The 15,553-nt window shown below is 48.0% G+C and overlaps 1 protein-coding gene across 3 annotated transcripts in view; it reads right to left on the bottom strand.

Annotated features, from left to right (window-relative positions):
* The window catches only part of GALNT14 (polypeptide N-acetylgalactosaminyltransferase 14), a 214,723-nt gene that overhangs the window by 77,499 nt on the left and 121,671 nt on the right, over nt 1–15,553 (bottom strand). For all 3 annotated transcript variants that reach the window (XM_037009398.2, XM_037009399.2, XM_037009401.2), the window contains exon 2: nt 1,795–1,964. In XM_037009398.2, coding sequence (XP_036865293.1) covers nt 1,795–1,964 — 170 coding nt within the window. The remainder of the gene's footprint in view (nt 1–1,794; nt 1,965–15,553) is intronic.

Below are 15,553 nucleotides of genomic sequence, written 5' to 3'. Positions count from 1 at the left end.
GGACCGGCTCAGTTCTTCAGGTGCAACCACCACATATGGCTGGCCCTTATAAAACTCTTATTTCTGCCTCTCAGATCATAGAACAGGGTGAAGGCACAAACTCACCCTGCCCGCTCAGTGAACTGCTGAAGTTTCCCTGCTGCTGGGAGCGCATGTAGATGTGCCATTTGGAAGGCTCTTACCCAGACCCTCCAGGTCCTTTCCTGGCCAGGAGGCATCCCTTTGTCCCTCTGGAAGGTCTCGGCATCTGGACAAGGAAAGGACCACCCACCCGAGACCCAGTGTGGCTTCTCAACCTTCTGTCTCCTCCGTCTTCCCTTCTCCTATAGGGAGACTACTCAGGAAAATAAAATAACCTAAAACTTCAATAAACTTCTATCAGATGCCAAGGACCAAGATAAGGGCCAGGCAATTTTAATAGGAATAACACTTGAAGAAGCTTTCAAGACAGCAGCAAGGAGAGTCCTAGGTATAATCCATTCCCTGGGTCAGGAAATGGCCTGTTCAGGAAAAGGCTCGTGGCTGCCTCAAGGAGAGAGTCACATTCACAGACTCTAAAGTCAGAAGAAGCCACAGGTATCACCTAGCTCATGCCCCTGGCTTTATTCATGAGGAAACCAGGACTCCAGCTTCTTTTTGGAATGATGGTGGTTGAGTGCCTCCATGGGTCACATGCTGTATAAGTCAAGTGTTTCTGAGTTGTATAGTCTAGTTGTGGAAAGTGAGTCCACCAGCCTTCATATATTGATAACTTGCACACCACCAGATAGAACAGCCTCATGAGTCATGAGAATTCTTATTGCTCTGCATGTAAACCCCAGTGTCGACTATTTGGTGCCCAAGAACACAAACAAATACAGAAAGCTAAGAAGCTAACACCATCCCTACAGCCTCTCAGTTTAACATAGCCTTCCAATCCCTTTACCCCCAGCATGCTGGTCTGCTATTTGGAGGTGGTGCAAAGTCAATTTCCTGCAGCAGACAAGAAACACACCCTCATGGGCCTTTGGCACAGCTGGCCTCCCAGCTTGGAGGCCAGGAGGCCAGGAGGCCAGGAGGGAGGACCTGGGGTTTAGACTGACTTGCTTACTCAGGCTTCACCAGGAAGCAAAGGGCTGGTATGACTCTGTTAATGAAGCAAAGGGCCTTCACAAAGATGCTTTTTGTTGGGACATAAAGCTTTCTACATTGTTCCAGGCCTGATCTCTGCAATCCATTTGAAGGTATGGCCTGACCAGGGCCTGGTAGAATAGAGGATGTGTGATGGGCTGCTCCAAAGCAGACAGCAGACCCAATGGCAAATGAAGAAGCCACTCTGGCTTCTCTTCTCACATGATAAAATGTACCTGGGCTGTCAGAGGAAGGACCAGGGCCTCTCCCAGCAACAGAAGAGACCACAACCAGACTTCTAGGGGTCTTCCCATCCGGCCTTCCCCAGTTTAGGAGTCTAGCCAGGCCGTGGGAATCTGCCAGGGAAAAATAAGCCCAGGCTGTCGGGTTTTTAGTGCTCCATGATTTCATGTCAAGTGTCACCAACGGGGACCCCTGGGTGAGAGGGGCAAGGTGCAGGGGAAGGAGGCTCCACCCTGTCCATGGGACTGCTCTGGGGCAGCTTGCAGCAGTGAACAGCACAGAGTGTAAATTACCACGCCATAAGCCCTTCAGCATCCAGCTGGCAACAAATGGTCTGTCTCCCCAATTTTTGGCACCAGGTACCACACCAACCAAGCCTGCTGTCAGTAGGTCAGGACTGCAGGGAGGGGTAGAGAGTAACAGAGCAGGAGAAGGAGGTACCTTGAGTGGCGAGTGTCCGGGACAACCCGATTGCTGGCGATCCGCTCGCTTTCCCGCTGGTTGAAAGCATACAGCTTATAGGGATCATCACCAACGCGCCACTTCTTGGCATTTAGATATGGCCGCTCATCAAACCGGTCCCACACGTCATCCCAGTCAGCTTCTGAGATCTGTGTGACATGAATGGGAAGTCTGTGAGAAGGGCTCCCGGCTCTCCACCAGCCCCCCTCCGTCAGCACCCAACTCAGGGGTGCAGCTTATTCTGGCAAGCATTAGCTCAAAGACGGGGCCAGAGGAAGGACTCTAATAAAACCATCCACAACAATGACAACAAGCAGAACAACCATGTTGGCAGCTACCATTTACTCAGCACTATATACATTATATACCAGGCACTGTGCCAGGACCTTTACTCATGCTATTTTGTAATTCTCACAGTAGTTCTAGGAGATAGGTATCACTCATATGCCCATTGCACAGACATGAAAACTGCTTTAATAAGCTAAGTACCTTGCTCAAGGTCCCACAGTTCAGAAGTGGCAGGACTGGAACTTGGATTTTAGTATCCTGACTCCAAAGGCCACTTTTCCAGAGTAAGTTGAGAACCCTGGGCAGAAAATCCTGGCATAGTGGCTGACACATAGTAAGTACACAATGACTACCAGTCCCCCATCTGCCACAGGAAGGTAATGATGGGGAGTGGGCAATCCATCTATAATGGTGTGTTATACACTGGACAGATGCCCTAGGTGTTTTTTTCTTCCTCCAACCCAAGAATACATTTCTTTTTTAAGAATCATCAATGGGGTAGAAAGTAATAACCCCATCATACATGAGACAGCCCTTTACAATGTGTAACACGGTTTCCCTATTCATGACCTTGTTTCATCCTCCCCAAAACCTTCTTCAGGGCTGAGTTGGGAAGACAGCTTTCACAAAGAACACTGGCTTGTCTGAGGTTATACAGATGGACAGTGGCAGAGCCCAAAGCAGAGCTCAGGCTCTGGGCCCTCGAGCACATTCACGGAGCAGAGGAGGCGAGGGCCTTACACAGGGCAGGCACAGATGGGCCAGCTCCCCACCATATCAGCTCCGCAGGCAACAGGGCCTCAGCACAGCCAGCGGGAGGCATGGGCTTCAGGGCCTCAGCAAGCTGGGCTCTTCCCTTGATGACCACTGCCCCGTGGATGTTGGCAGTCTCCCCTGGAAGGGAGCCAGTCTGTATCCAAGCAAGCTCAGACCCTTTAGGTTCATCAAAGCCAAAGAACTCTGCATTTCTGTGCAGAACCTACTGACCAGGCTGTGACCTGGAATGCACAGACTGGGGCCCTGGGGTAGCGTCATGGAGGATGAGGTGTTCATTCATGAGTTACTGACCGCAGTCGCTGTGCAAGTATCTAAAGTTGCCTGGGTGCCGCCCATGCCACCACCGACCAGGATGCCGTTCTGCGCATGGGGAGCCTGACAGGAAGGCCTAGGGCAGGCCCCACAGACAGCCATGCAGGTGCGCGGCCCACAGATAGCTCCAAGGGGCTGCTTGCCAGTGTGCAGATTCATCTCAGGCACCACTCCATGTTATCTGGTAATCTCTCTCTCTCTCTTTCTCTCTCTCTCTCTCTCCCTCTCTCTCCATTACCTCCTTTTGAAACAGTATTCTCCTGCTAATAGCACAAAGTGAAACTGTGGAAACCAGTGATTTTTATCCAATAATTGATTTTATTAATGTCCTGTGATACTGTTACACAGGGGGAATTTGGACAGCACCATCTGATAGCTGGAATATCAGTGCAGGGTGACCCTAACATCCCATTCTCCAGGGAAGAGCCAGGAGACCCTGAACCATCCCCCACTGGCTTATTCATTCCCAGTTTAATTCATTGCAGGTCTCTAAGTTGCGAGGTCCTCCATGCCCTGTGCTACGGAGGGGAAATGCGGAGATGGGAGGCCCAGCCGTGGAGGGGTTGTACTGTTGCACAAAGACATGCATGCAGACACCTGTGACACCATAAGAGAGGAATAATGGGAATGGGAAGAGCTTCCTGGAGGAAGTGGCAAATGAATTTGAGCCTCAAGGATGAGCAGGGACTCTCCTTTCCTTAGGGGGAGATGGGAAGGGGAAATAGGTGTAGAGTGAAAATACGGATAAAAGATAGGAAGACCTGGAGGAAGAGAATCTGTTCAGGGATTTGCTAGCTCAGGAACGGGGAAGCCAGAGCATGGACTGCAGAGAGAGCAGGAGTGAAAGAAACTCCAGAATGCAGCTAGGTCTGCAGGAGGCAGCCAGCGGGGAAATGTTTCTGGCCAGGTGTATACAACAGAGTGAGGGAAGGCACTACTGCAGGACCACCTGGGAGCTGACCTCAGCAATCTAACCTGGTGGGGAGGGAAACCTGACCTGGGGCCCAGCTGTGGCCCAGATGGATGATTCTGTCCATCAGCTGGAGAAGCAGGTGGAGAGGCCGGCACCCATGGAGAGGCACAAGGGTCTGGGGAGAGGGCAGTTAACCAACCTCTTGGCCCTATCCCTTATACTCTATTTACACCAGATTGGGCCAGGAGCCAACAGGGCACAAATTTGGGTGGTTTGCTCAGCCTGACAATTACCACCCTAAGGGCATTAAGCTTCCCTGGCTTAGCTGCTAAGGCTCTGCCTCCTCGGAGATGGTGCATTGGAGAGATGCTCCCAGAAAAGCAGCAGCCAGGCTGGCAAAAGGGTCTATTTGCAGTCAGTTGAGGGCATCTTTGGAGGAGACTGCTCCCTGAGATGGTCACATGTCTGCAGCTGGTTCACTCTTTGCTGCACTGAGACCTACTCAGGGGACTCCCTGTACCAGGAGCTCAGTTTTCCTATAATGAAATCTGGATGTATTAAATAATGGTGAAGCTGTGTTAAAATAATAAGACTTCCATTTGAAGAGCAATTTCTATTTTACAAGGCAGCTTGCACATACTGCCACAGGATCTGCACAATGCTATTCGTACAAGGTGATTGGCTTAGAGAGGCTAGGTAGCTCGCCCAAGCTTGACAGCCAGTAAGTGAAGGGACTGCTGACTGAACCCTCCCTAGAGCTTCCCAGCACCAGTCTGACAGGAGCATCTCCTCTGCTGAGGGCCAGTAGGCAGATAAAGACCCCCCTTCGGAGTAGGGGGCCATGCCTACAGGAAGGGCCAGACACGTTTCCTGCTTGCCCCCAGAATGAAGCGGCTCTGGCCCTTCCAGGATTTCTTAAGGGTCACTGACTTCACCGATACTTTCAGTAACAATTTGGAATTGGTTTCCGAGCTCTTCAAAGACTGAGTTCCCACATCCAGCCTCTGAGGGTCCAGGTACCCTACCCATGTTCTGGATTCCTTGCTCCAGCTCATGTGACTATTCGGGACAGTGTCTGAACACATGCCTTCCCCTTCACAGACTTCCCTGGTACTGGACAGAGGTGATACTCCACTCCCAAACAAGGGCACACACTCAGAAGCCCCGCTAAGGGCCCCTCCACTCCAGGCCTGCCCACTCCCGTGTGGCCCTCACCACCACCCACTGCCCCCATACAAGCCCCCACTTGACTCTCTGACCAGAATCTATTCTATCCAGAGAGGGTGTATTGCAAATGATAAGTGTGATGCCACAAAATCAGAAAACAAAGACAATCTTTCATAAAAATATCTGATTAAGTCAGCCAAACCCGTGCTTGAATAATTTGGCACCAAAAATAAAAGCTCAAAAGCATATTTAAGTCGCTTAATTTCTTTCCTCCCACCATGCTTTCTTGAGACATCCTGAATCCCCTTTTCTCCATCGTTTCCTGGCCCATTTCCCCTCACTCTAGTTTCAAGCTGATTATTTGGCTCAGGAATCATGGGTGTAGCCTCCCTTCTGCTCGGCTTTGAAGCTGCCTCTATTTTCCACTAAATGTGTTTGTCTCCCTACCTTCTTTCCCCAGCTTGGTACTACTAGTTCTCTCACTGCCCTGATTTGCCTCTTTTTCACTTAATATTAAAGTGAAAAATTCTCTATCCCTTGATATGGTGTCTATCCTACTCTGAACTGTGCTGATCCTGAATAAAACTTCTCAAACTCACCCTATAACAAAGCAGCTAACACCTTGGTGGGTACCTATCATGCACTATAAATATTTATTTAATCCTGACAATAAGGGATTGTGCATTTCCATTTTATAACTGGGGAAACCAAGGCAGAGAGCAATTAACTTGACCAATGTCACATAGGTAGTAAGTGCTGGAGCCAGGATCTGAACCCACAGAGCCTGGCTCCAGCTCCCATCAGGTAAGACTGCCTTATCAGCTTCACTGCTGCTTTCCTGGGGCATCTGCAAAGACTTTCTATGTGTTTCCCATCATTTTTCCCAGTCAACTTCTTTCTCTGCTTTGGGACCTTTCTGTCTTAAAGGATGTCTGTGCCCCCTTCATCATCCTACCCACGGGTCACTCTCCTTTCTGGCAGTGGGTTTGTTCCCAACAGCCAGGTCAAGAAAAGGTAGAACTCTGCAGGCATATTCCTGCAGAAAAATGAGAATATGGAAGAAGGTCAGAACTGAGAAAACTGATATGATTTATTATTGAAAATGATATAATTCATCTAATGTTTGAAACGCTGGCATAATATTCCATTGCCCAGAGGACATCCTTCCAGGGACACAGAGGGCCCAAGGAGCCCACACCCCACTTCAAAGGTCTGCAACTTATAGAATTTTCCGTCTAATATTAAACCAGAATATGTCTCTAGGAATGTCATTCTTTTGGGCATAGTTTTATCCCTGGGACTATCTGGTACAAGTTTAATCTTTCTCATACCTTTCAGATTTTTAGGACAATGTTGTGTGTCCTACGTCTTCCCCTCCAGGTATTCACCATCATATGAGACTTACAACTCAGAAAAATTGACACAGAGGAGTACAAAACATAGATACTAACAGGTCAAGGAGAACAAGACCAACCTAAGCCAATAGATGGGGTTCATTAAGGAATTCAAACACTCTGGAAGCTCTTCCATACATGCAGTATAAAGAGATAGACATTGCTCATGATCAAGTCTAACTTTTATACCCAGGTATCATGGACAGAAGCTGTTCCATGGAAAGGCCATGCTATGAGAATGCCTGCTACTCACTGGGCACACAAAATTAACCACCACAGCACCCCTTCTCAGAACCTCAGAGAGGAGTGAGTGAGGGGTGCCTCAAATTATTCTAATTCTCACAAACCTGATACACAATAGAAAACTGTGTTTCCAATTTCCAAAAGGGGAAACTGAGGCATGGGAGGATAAATGATTTATACAAGTTCACACAGTGGAGCAGTATCTGCCTCAGAGCCTGCAGACCTAGTTTCTAAGCCACCGTGTGGCACTGGAGCTCTTACCCACACATGCCCATGGCCCCTGGCTTCCCAGCTCCACACCACATGCCCCTGCTTTGCACCCGCTGGAGGCTTCTTCGAACACCAGGGCAGCACAGGTACGTGGATGAAACTTCATGCTAAGCTACAACTGGATCCTGCATAAATGACAACAAATGTATTTTTAATGCATTTCTAGGCTTTCTAGAAAGAAAATATTCAACATAAGAGGAGAGGTGAAGCCAGGGAAAAATCCAGGGTGCTGAGACCTAAGCTGGGGTAGCTAAATGATAGGTAAAGACAAAATGGGAGGCTAAAGGTCACTGAGAAAGCAAACCTTGGCTTCCAAAAGGTGGAGAAACTGAACGTGAGTCATATATTTAAGGCCAAGAAGGAGACCAAATAGTCCCAGATTAGTCATATCCCTGGCTCCCAGCAAACGTAAAGCAAATGTACATCCTATCTGGAGAGAAGAATCTAATTTAGACCCCCAGGATTCCCATGAAGTTCACCAAAGTTGAAATCACAATAAAAAATGATCTGACACACAAGGAAATAAGTCACTATAAGTGCGTAGGTGGAAACTATAAGCAATTTAGATCTTTCATGGAATTCCAATACAAGGAATTATAGATACAAAATCAAGCATAACCACATATAAACTGCTTAAAATATGGAATAAAAAAATTAACCAAAGTTCTTTGAAAAAGAACTACGCATAGCTTTAAGAAGTTATGACAACTGAAAATCAATATCAAACACAGAAATGTTTATAATCTGCATTTTCACTGGAATATTTCATTTGTATATCCCTCTGACATAGGCAGGTAAGGTATCTATTTCACAGACGAGAAAACCGAGGCTCACAGAGCTTGCTCAAGACCACATGGATAGTGAGCTTGCTACTGAGACTCCAATCATGGATTTCTGACTTCAAACTTGTGTTCCTTCAATATTACCTTATGTTTCCCTCATCCACAGGGCTACGTTTCTCACCCTTCTGGGTAGTCACAACAATGCAGAAGTATCTGTTCACCCCTGTACTGTTCTATTGTCCACCCTGCTAGGAAGTGACCTTATTTTTCCAAGGCCCATCAAGGCAGTAAAGAGGACAGCACAATCCCTCTCACACTAACACTGCTATCTGAGTGCTACCTAGAGTGAATGGCGTGGGAAAGGAATGACCACCGTCACCAGACTCCCCCTGAGCATGCAGGATAAACTCAAACAAAGGAGGAGGGGCCAGCCAGCCCTTTGCTCACCTGGGCTCATGGCAAAGGGAAGAGCTGGCAAATCCCCTCCCCTCATCTAGGGACAGCATATCAATTATGGATTATTAGACAAAATCTTCATTTTAATATTTCTACCATGTATTATCACCTCTTCCTCTCACTGGGATTCTGTCTTGGGAGTTATTTAACTGATGTACAGAAATCTAAATTTAATTTATTATGATCTAACTCATTTTAGAAGCCAAATTACCCTGCACTGGAGAAGGATCAAGTCAATATCCCACTTGGCTCTCTATTTATCTTCTGCGGGGTTTTCTCTTCTCTTTAGTATTCATTTTATCTCGGGTGCCGGTAATAAATTTAAATTTTCCTCAGAATTAGGCAATTGCTCCTTCAACGTTGCAGTTTAATGGTCAGTATTAATTATATGAAAGTCACCCTTTGAAGAGTTTGGTAGATGGAATGGACATATAATAGAGGGGAAAGGGCTATTTCTCAGACCAAATGAGATAACATAGAATCAGCAGAGGTGAGTTTACTCTTCTTTCCTGCCTCCTTCCATCTCTTTCCCAGTTTCCTTCTCACCCACCTCCCTCCCTACAGCCAGGTGCCTAGAAAATTGGTCTGCTGGGAGCTGCTCGCTGTGGCTTCTCTGAGCCCTTTGGAATTTTGGAGGGTCTGACAGCCTGGACGTCACGCTTAGACCTCTAATGCTGGCTTTTTCCTCCATCTAGTTGCTAACAAGAAGAGCCACTGACGCCCAGCTCTCTTCTCCCCGCCACTGCCCCAATATACACACTAACCACCTACGTCTCAATTACACACCACAGGCAAATACGCTTTAGGGGAAGCTTTGAGATTTCTGGAAGAAGAAAAGTTCTGATAATTATAATTGCCTGAAAACTCCAGCTGTGAAATGTAATGTGATTAACAGAATGGACAGAAGCCCAGCTTTCGTTTCTGGAATGGAAAAAAAGAAACTCACACAAGTTGGACCTTACATAGAGATTAATTTGCTTACTAATTAACATGAGAGGGAGGTACCAGGGAATTATTCATCAGCACGATTGGGACAGAGGCTCTCCTGCACAAACCTAGGGGTGTGAGCACAAATGCTGATGTGTCCTGTCCTTCCCATCTGATGCCCTGTACATTCCACCGTCAAAGCCTGGAGCTCCTTTATGCAGGTAGGCATCTCAACTCGTCCCTTGCTTGCTTGAAGAACACCTCCCACCCGCTGGTGGGCATGAGGACTGAGAGACAGCCGGCCCCACCCACGCCACTTATTTCTTCATCCTCTTCTTTGTGTTCAAAGACTGGAACAGTGCTGCTTACTGGAACATGAGAAGCCTCTGTCCCTTCCAGTTCTGGAACCCAGAGATCAAGAGATTGAGTGGGAAGGTGTCCAGGTACCCCCATGGGGGGCTCAGGAGAAAGAGGGTTTGGTAGGTTGCCCAGTGGCCCAGGTGGGAGGACTTGCCCGGACCAGGAGACTGACGCTGGAGAAGAGCATACACTGAGAGATGGAATGAGTACCCAGGGGGACCAAGGAAAGGACCTGGATCTATATAGACAGAAGCCTCAGGCTCAGGAAGGGAGGCACCAGGTGGGCAGAGCTGGATGCTGCAACATGCTGCCTTTGGTATGGCTACTTGAGCCTTTGGGGGCAGAGTCACCTTACCAGACCAAGGGCAGGTCTGCAGGAGTGATACTACAGCCGTCTCCCAGGGCGGGAGTGCTAGGGAGCAGGGGCCACCTCCTCCTGCGTGGCCCACCACAATGGCCAGGTTGACCCGCAGAAGGACTGGGTAGGGCCTCACGGTCAGAGGCTCCCTCCACTGGAAGCCACGTCTAGAAGGAAAGAAAAAGACACTAAACACAAGATTTGGACTTCTCAGTGATTGAAGAGATCTCCCTCCAAAAGTCAGACTCTCCCTTCCCTCGCCTGCACAGGGCAGGAAAATATCTTCAGCATCATTAGAAAGCTCTTTAGTCTCAAAGAATAGCTATGCAGCCAGGCAATTTTCAAGGGTACCTATCAGGGGTCACAAATGAAAATGTCTTCAGGGTCACTGAGAACACAAATGTGAGTGAAGACTTTGCAGGGCTGAGTAACACCCGCCTAGTTACACTGCTGCAAACCTCCCCTTTCAGTGAAAAAAAAAAAAAAAAAAGCTTGTGGCTTAATTTGGCCTGAGGGTCACCAAATTGTGACTCCAGGGACAATAAGGGAATAAAGGAGAGGGGTGAAGAAAGACAAAGGAGGGAAGAACAAAGGGAACAGGGCTTATACCACATCATGCTTCTGGGACTGCTTTTCTATTTCAAGGGGCCCTTGTACATTTCAACCCAATTGCCCTGCACAGAATGGAAGCTGCTAGAGTGTGCATGGGTAGGGTGGAAATGGGAAGAGAAGGGGAAGCACAGCATGGGGGATGATCCTATAATTCTTCCCTGTTGTTCCATCAACACCATAGAGAGCCAGACTCAGGAAAGCTGAGCCCTGAGCCTCCCTCTGCTCTGCAGGTCCTTTCAACCTCCAATGGTCAGTTTCTTCCTCTGTCCTGAGGACAATACTTATCATTGTCCCAAACAGGCCTGGATTAGAGCTCAGAAATGAGAATAAGACATGAAAAATTGCTTGGCAAAACATAATGCATATGTAATATTATTTTCATCAACAGTGTCGTGGTTACTATTGTTTCTTTGGGGAACTGAATGCTAATGGAGAGAAAATGCAATTTACAGTCAGTCAGTTTATGTTTAGCTTCTTTCTTCCCTGTGGCGGAGATGGGGGCTGTGACAGCATCCATAGGCGACCGACTGTATGTATCATCTTACTGTCCAGCTTTGATAAAAAGCCAGAGAATAGTTATGAACATTTACATTTCCTGGGAGTTGGCAGGACTTTTCTACCCCAAATCCCAAAAAGTCCTATTTCAAACATGGGTTTGCACACAAAGCATGCAAATGATAAGACCAGAAAACTGTTTTAAAATGCATAATTCATAAAGTTTTCACCAGCTTAGATGACTAGAAATTGTGCTTTGTGTGGCCTCTGTGCTAATTAACCCCCTTTTTGTGTATGTGGAAGTGGGGCCTGAGGTCAGCACAGAGCTATACTGGGAGATTCTGGAAGAAACATGGGGATCTCAGGAGTGGGATCAGAAGCCTGGGCTTGCCTGAGACTCCAAATCTCCCATCAGGCAGAGGGGCCTGGACGTCAGGGCTCCAGGCTCCACTGCTGGCCCTTCTCTTCCACTGGACTTATCAGCCCCGGGCAGGGAGGTGAGTGAGCTCTCCATGCCTCCTGGGACTTGGCTTCCAAAGGCTGGAGTGGCCAGTGCTACAGCTATACGCATAAGGGAGGCTGAGCAAGGTTGGCAGCTTCCCCAAATTTTCCTCCAGTTCTTCTTGGGTACAGATGCCCTTGGGGAAATGAAGATGGAGATGCCCGTGGGAAGCCAGGGGAATGGACCAACCTGAGAAGGTGACCAGTTCTCCCACTGGACACAAACACTATCACAAACCCCACAACTAACAAGTGTTTCCATGTCTACTGGGAACCAGGCTCTGTCCTAGAAATGCTGCTCACTGAACACTCAGCACAAACCTGAAGCAGGTGCTATTAGGAACCCTATTTCATTAAAAGGGAAACTGAGGTTTGAAGAGCAAAAGGGACTCAGCCAAGGTCACACGACTAGTAAGTGGAGGTGCTGGGATTCAGCCCAGTCAGACAGCCTCTGTCATGTCCTTAACCAGGACCGGCCATGACAGAGGGCCGTGAGTTTGTGGAATGAGGCTTCCAAACCCAGGGTCTGCCTACGGAAGAAGGGAGGAGGGAGGAGCAGCTGCTAGCAATGCACACTTCCCTCCAAGGGTATCTTGGGACCACCTTCCCTAATCCACATGCCAAAAGGTGCTAAACTGGAATCTGGCTAGAGAGGGAGTTTCAGAGTCAAGTGTCCCCTAAGCCCTGTCATTCATTCCCCAAAGGTGACATTAGCGAGAAGCCTCAAGCTCTCTGCAGAGGAGACTTTGTTCCTCTCTCTCCTACGCCTCTGAGGTGCGGGCTAGATCTCCCCAGATACTGTGTGCAACGAGGGCCCAGAGCTTAGCACATTTTCTATATGCTCTGTAAATAAGGCGACATCCAGATAACCCTCTAGCTCCTCAAAACTAGGTCAGCTGCTGAATATGTTGGTTGGAGTGAATGACTTTGAAATGACTTTATCTTACAGAACTCCATGGGGGCCGCTGGCTGGCTTTTAATGAAAGGGGCTCTTTTTATGTCAAAAGCAGCCCCAGAGTATCCAGATGTCTTGCCTGCTGAATCTGGGTGGGTTGGGGTGGGTGTGATGCCCAGCTCAGCCAAGGGCAAATTTAATGCTACAGGCAACACGGTAAGTATAGTGACAGTGAGTGGAAAAACTGGGAGAAATCCCTATGAGTCCGTCCTGAATACTGACCATCTGTATGACACAGCAGGAACGTATTCCATGCTATCTTGAATGAACTTATAAAAAAGGACTTAAGATGCACTTGCTTATGTAAACAAGACCCACAGGAGCATTTCTCTTGCCTTAGGAAGCTCTCATAATTGCTCCCCAAGTGACACATTCGTCACCAACAATTTCTTACCCATTCATTAAAGAGCCCCATGGCATGGTCCCTTCTGCAGGTTAATCCTGAACTGTTAGAGGGATGTAAGGCACCAGAATGATATTTAAAACAACTCCTACACTCTAATTCAACTGCTTTTAATACACAACGGCCTTCTCTCTGCTGTTTCTGAATTAGGAGTACTCTCACTTTAATCCCATTTGAGTCTCTATGGGAATCCAGATTTGCAATTCAGATACATTGAGAAGAGATTAATCACTTTGCCAGGGCTGTTTTTGGTTTATGTTTTACTTCATAAGAACATTCATTCATTTTACTTTATCAGAGCACTCATATAGAAGATTCCTTTAAGTAACCCATTTTCTTGGTGCATTACAATTACATACTAGTGACAAAGAAAATTCCCTATCTTAACTCTTCCGGAACACTATTCTGGGAAATGAGGTTAAAACTATCAAAAGCCCTATTGCCCGTGCCTCTTTGCTGAACTATGTTCTCACCCTTTACTCACAGTGGCAGGATCCAAAGGCCTGTGGCCTACCGCCCCTGGCAGGACAATTTCCTCCTGCAAAGGGTCACACTGTGAGAGTGACCACTATGTCAAGTGGGATCCTCTTCCCAAGAGGAAGGAGTCAGAGCCAGTGGCATGAATCCACCCCTCAGATTTTTCAACATTATCCCCTGTCTTCAAATTTCTGAGGACCAGCAGGCTTCTCTCTTCCTTCCATCAGCATCTCAGCTCTGCTGCGGTGTGGCATCCGCTTATCTCCTTCATCAAGTGGCTCAGTGCTGGGCTCCCCCTCACCTGGCCATCTCTGGCCTCATCAGAGCCTTTCCCAGTGCATGAAAAATGAAGACTTCCCAAGGAGCAAAGATGACTTGTTCCACTGGTCTGCCTCTGAAAGTGAGGCTAGGGAAAGAGGCAGCCAAGTCGGGGTGGCAGGAGGGAGAGGTGTGTAGAGAAAGTAGGTCATTAGTGATAAAGACTGCGATTTTTCAAGCGGTTGTTAATGCTTTGTTTATAGGGATTTCTCCAAATGTGACATTTTAATGGCATCATAACTGTGTGATTACAGTGCAGTCGACACTGCTCAGGGAGGAAAGGCGACAGGGACCCTGGCGACCTGCTAGGGAGGCAACTCCGTGCATGGCAGCCAAGGGGACTATCTCAGTCCTGCTCAAGCCAGGATGCATGGTGAGCATGAAAAGCAGCTTCCCAGAGGGCCCTCGGCTAGACAGAGGGGGTTCCAGGAAACTTGCTCCCAGTTCACCCGAGGGCAAAATCAATGCCTTGGGCTGCAGGAGGGGAGATGAGGTGGTCACACCTCACTGTGGAGGTCCCTGATAGCAGCTGCACCTATCCTGCCCTTCATTCACTTATTATTTCTTTAATTCTTGCTGTAATTTGAGGAGAAAAGGCCAATGTCTCCTGGCTTCCAGGAGCCTCTCTCTTCAGCTTTCCTCTTACTTGGGTCCCTTCCCCATCTCCTTTTCTGGCTCCCCTTCCTCCATGGCTTCCAAATGTGGGAATTGTTCACGGGTTTACCCCTGGTCCTTCCTCTCTCCTCATTACATGCTCACCACAGGGGACTTCTCCCATTCCTGTGTCTACAAAACCTTCTATAGGTGGATAATTCCCAATATACCTTTCCAGCCCAGATCTCATTTCTGAGCTCCACATTTACATTTAACAAATGCCCACTTGAGTATCTCACAAGCATCTATGAGCAGGTTCCAAATGGAACTCTTGATCTTCCCCCAGTTGGTGCCCTCTCCAGTCTTTCCCAGTGAGGAAATGGCTCCACGGCCCATGCAGTTGCTCACCAGGAATCTGACAGTCATCCCACACTTCTTTCCCTCTCACCATCTTCAACCTGATGGTGCAACACCCCCCACACATCTAACCCACCACCATATCCTGTGATTCTACTTCCCAAACTTGTCCCCACCCATCCACCTGCCCTCTCCTCTGTCTACAACCATGCCCACCACTGCTGACTGCTTCCCGGAGTACCACTGCAATAGGCCCCAGCTCAGTGCTTCTACTCTTGGCCCTGACAAGCCATTTTCCAGAGTCACCTTCTTAAAATGACACCTGATCCTCTTCCTCCCACTTGAATTCAAAAACCCTCCCGGGGCTCCACACTGTGCTCAGAATCTCCTGTCCTCACTCTACGGTGGTCCCTCCAGGCCTTGCAAATCTCCAGCCTCCTCCCACCATCTGTTCCTCTCTGGTCATTATGCTCCAGCCAGGCTGGTCTCCCTTCAACTTGCAGAAACAAGACAAGCTCTATCCCATCTGTTCTGGGCTGAATTGTGTTCCCCCAAGATTCATCTGTTGAAGTCTCCATACCTCAGAATAGGACCACATTTGGAGGTAGGGCCTTTAAAGAAGTAACTAAAATTAAATGATGTCATACAATCACGTGACTGGATTTGGAGCTAAGGCCTTCAAAGAGGCGATTAAGTTAAAACAACACCATCAGAGTGGAGCCTTAAACCCATATGACTGATGGTCTTATAAAAACAGGTAGGGACACCAGGAATGCCTT

Source organism: Manis javanica, chromosome 1, assembly GCF_040802235.1.
Source record: "Manis javanica isolate MJ-LG chromosome 1, MJ_LKY, whole genome shotgun sequence".
Classification (NCBI taxonomy): Eukaryota; Metazoa; Chordata; class Mammalia; order Pholidota; family Manidae; genus Manis; species Manis javanica.
This window is presented reverse-complemented; position numbering and strand designations above follow the sequence as displayed.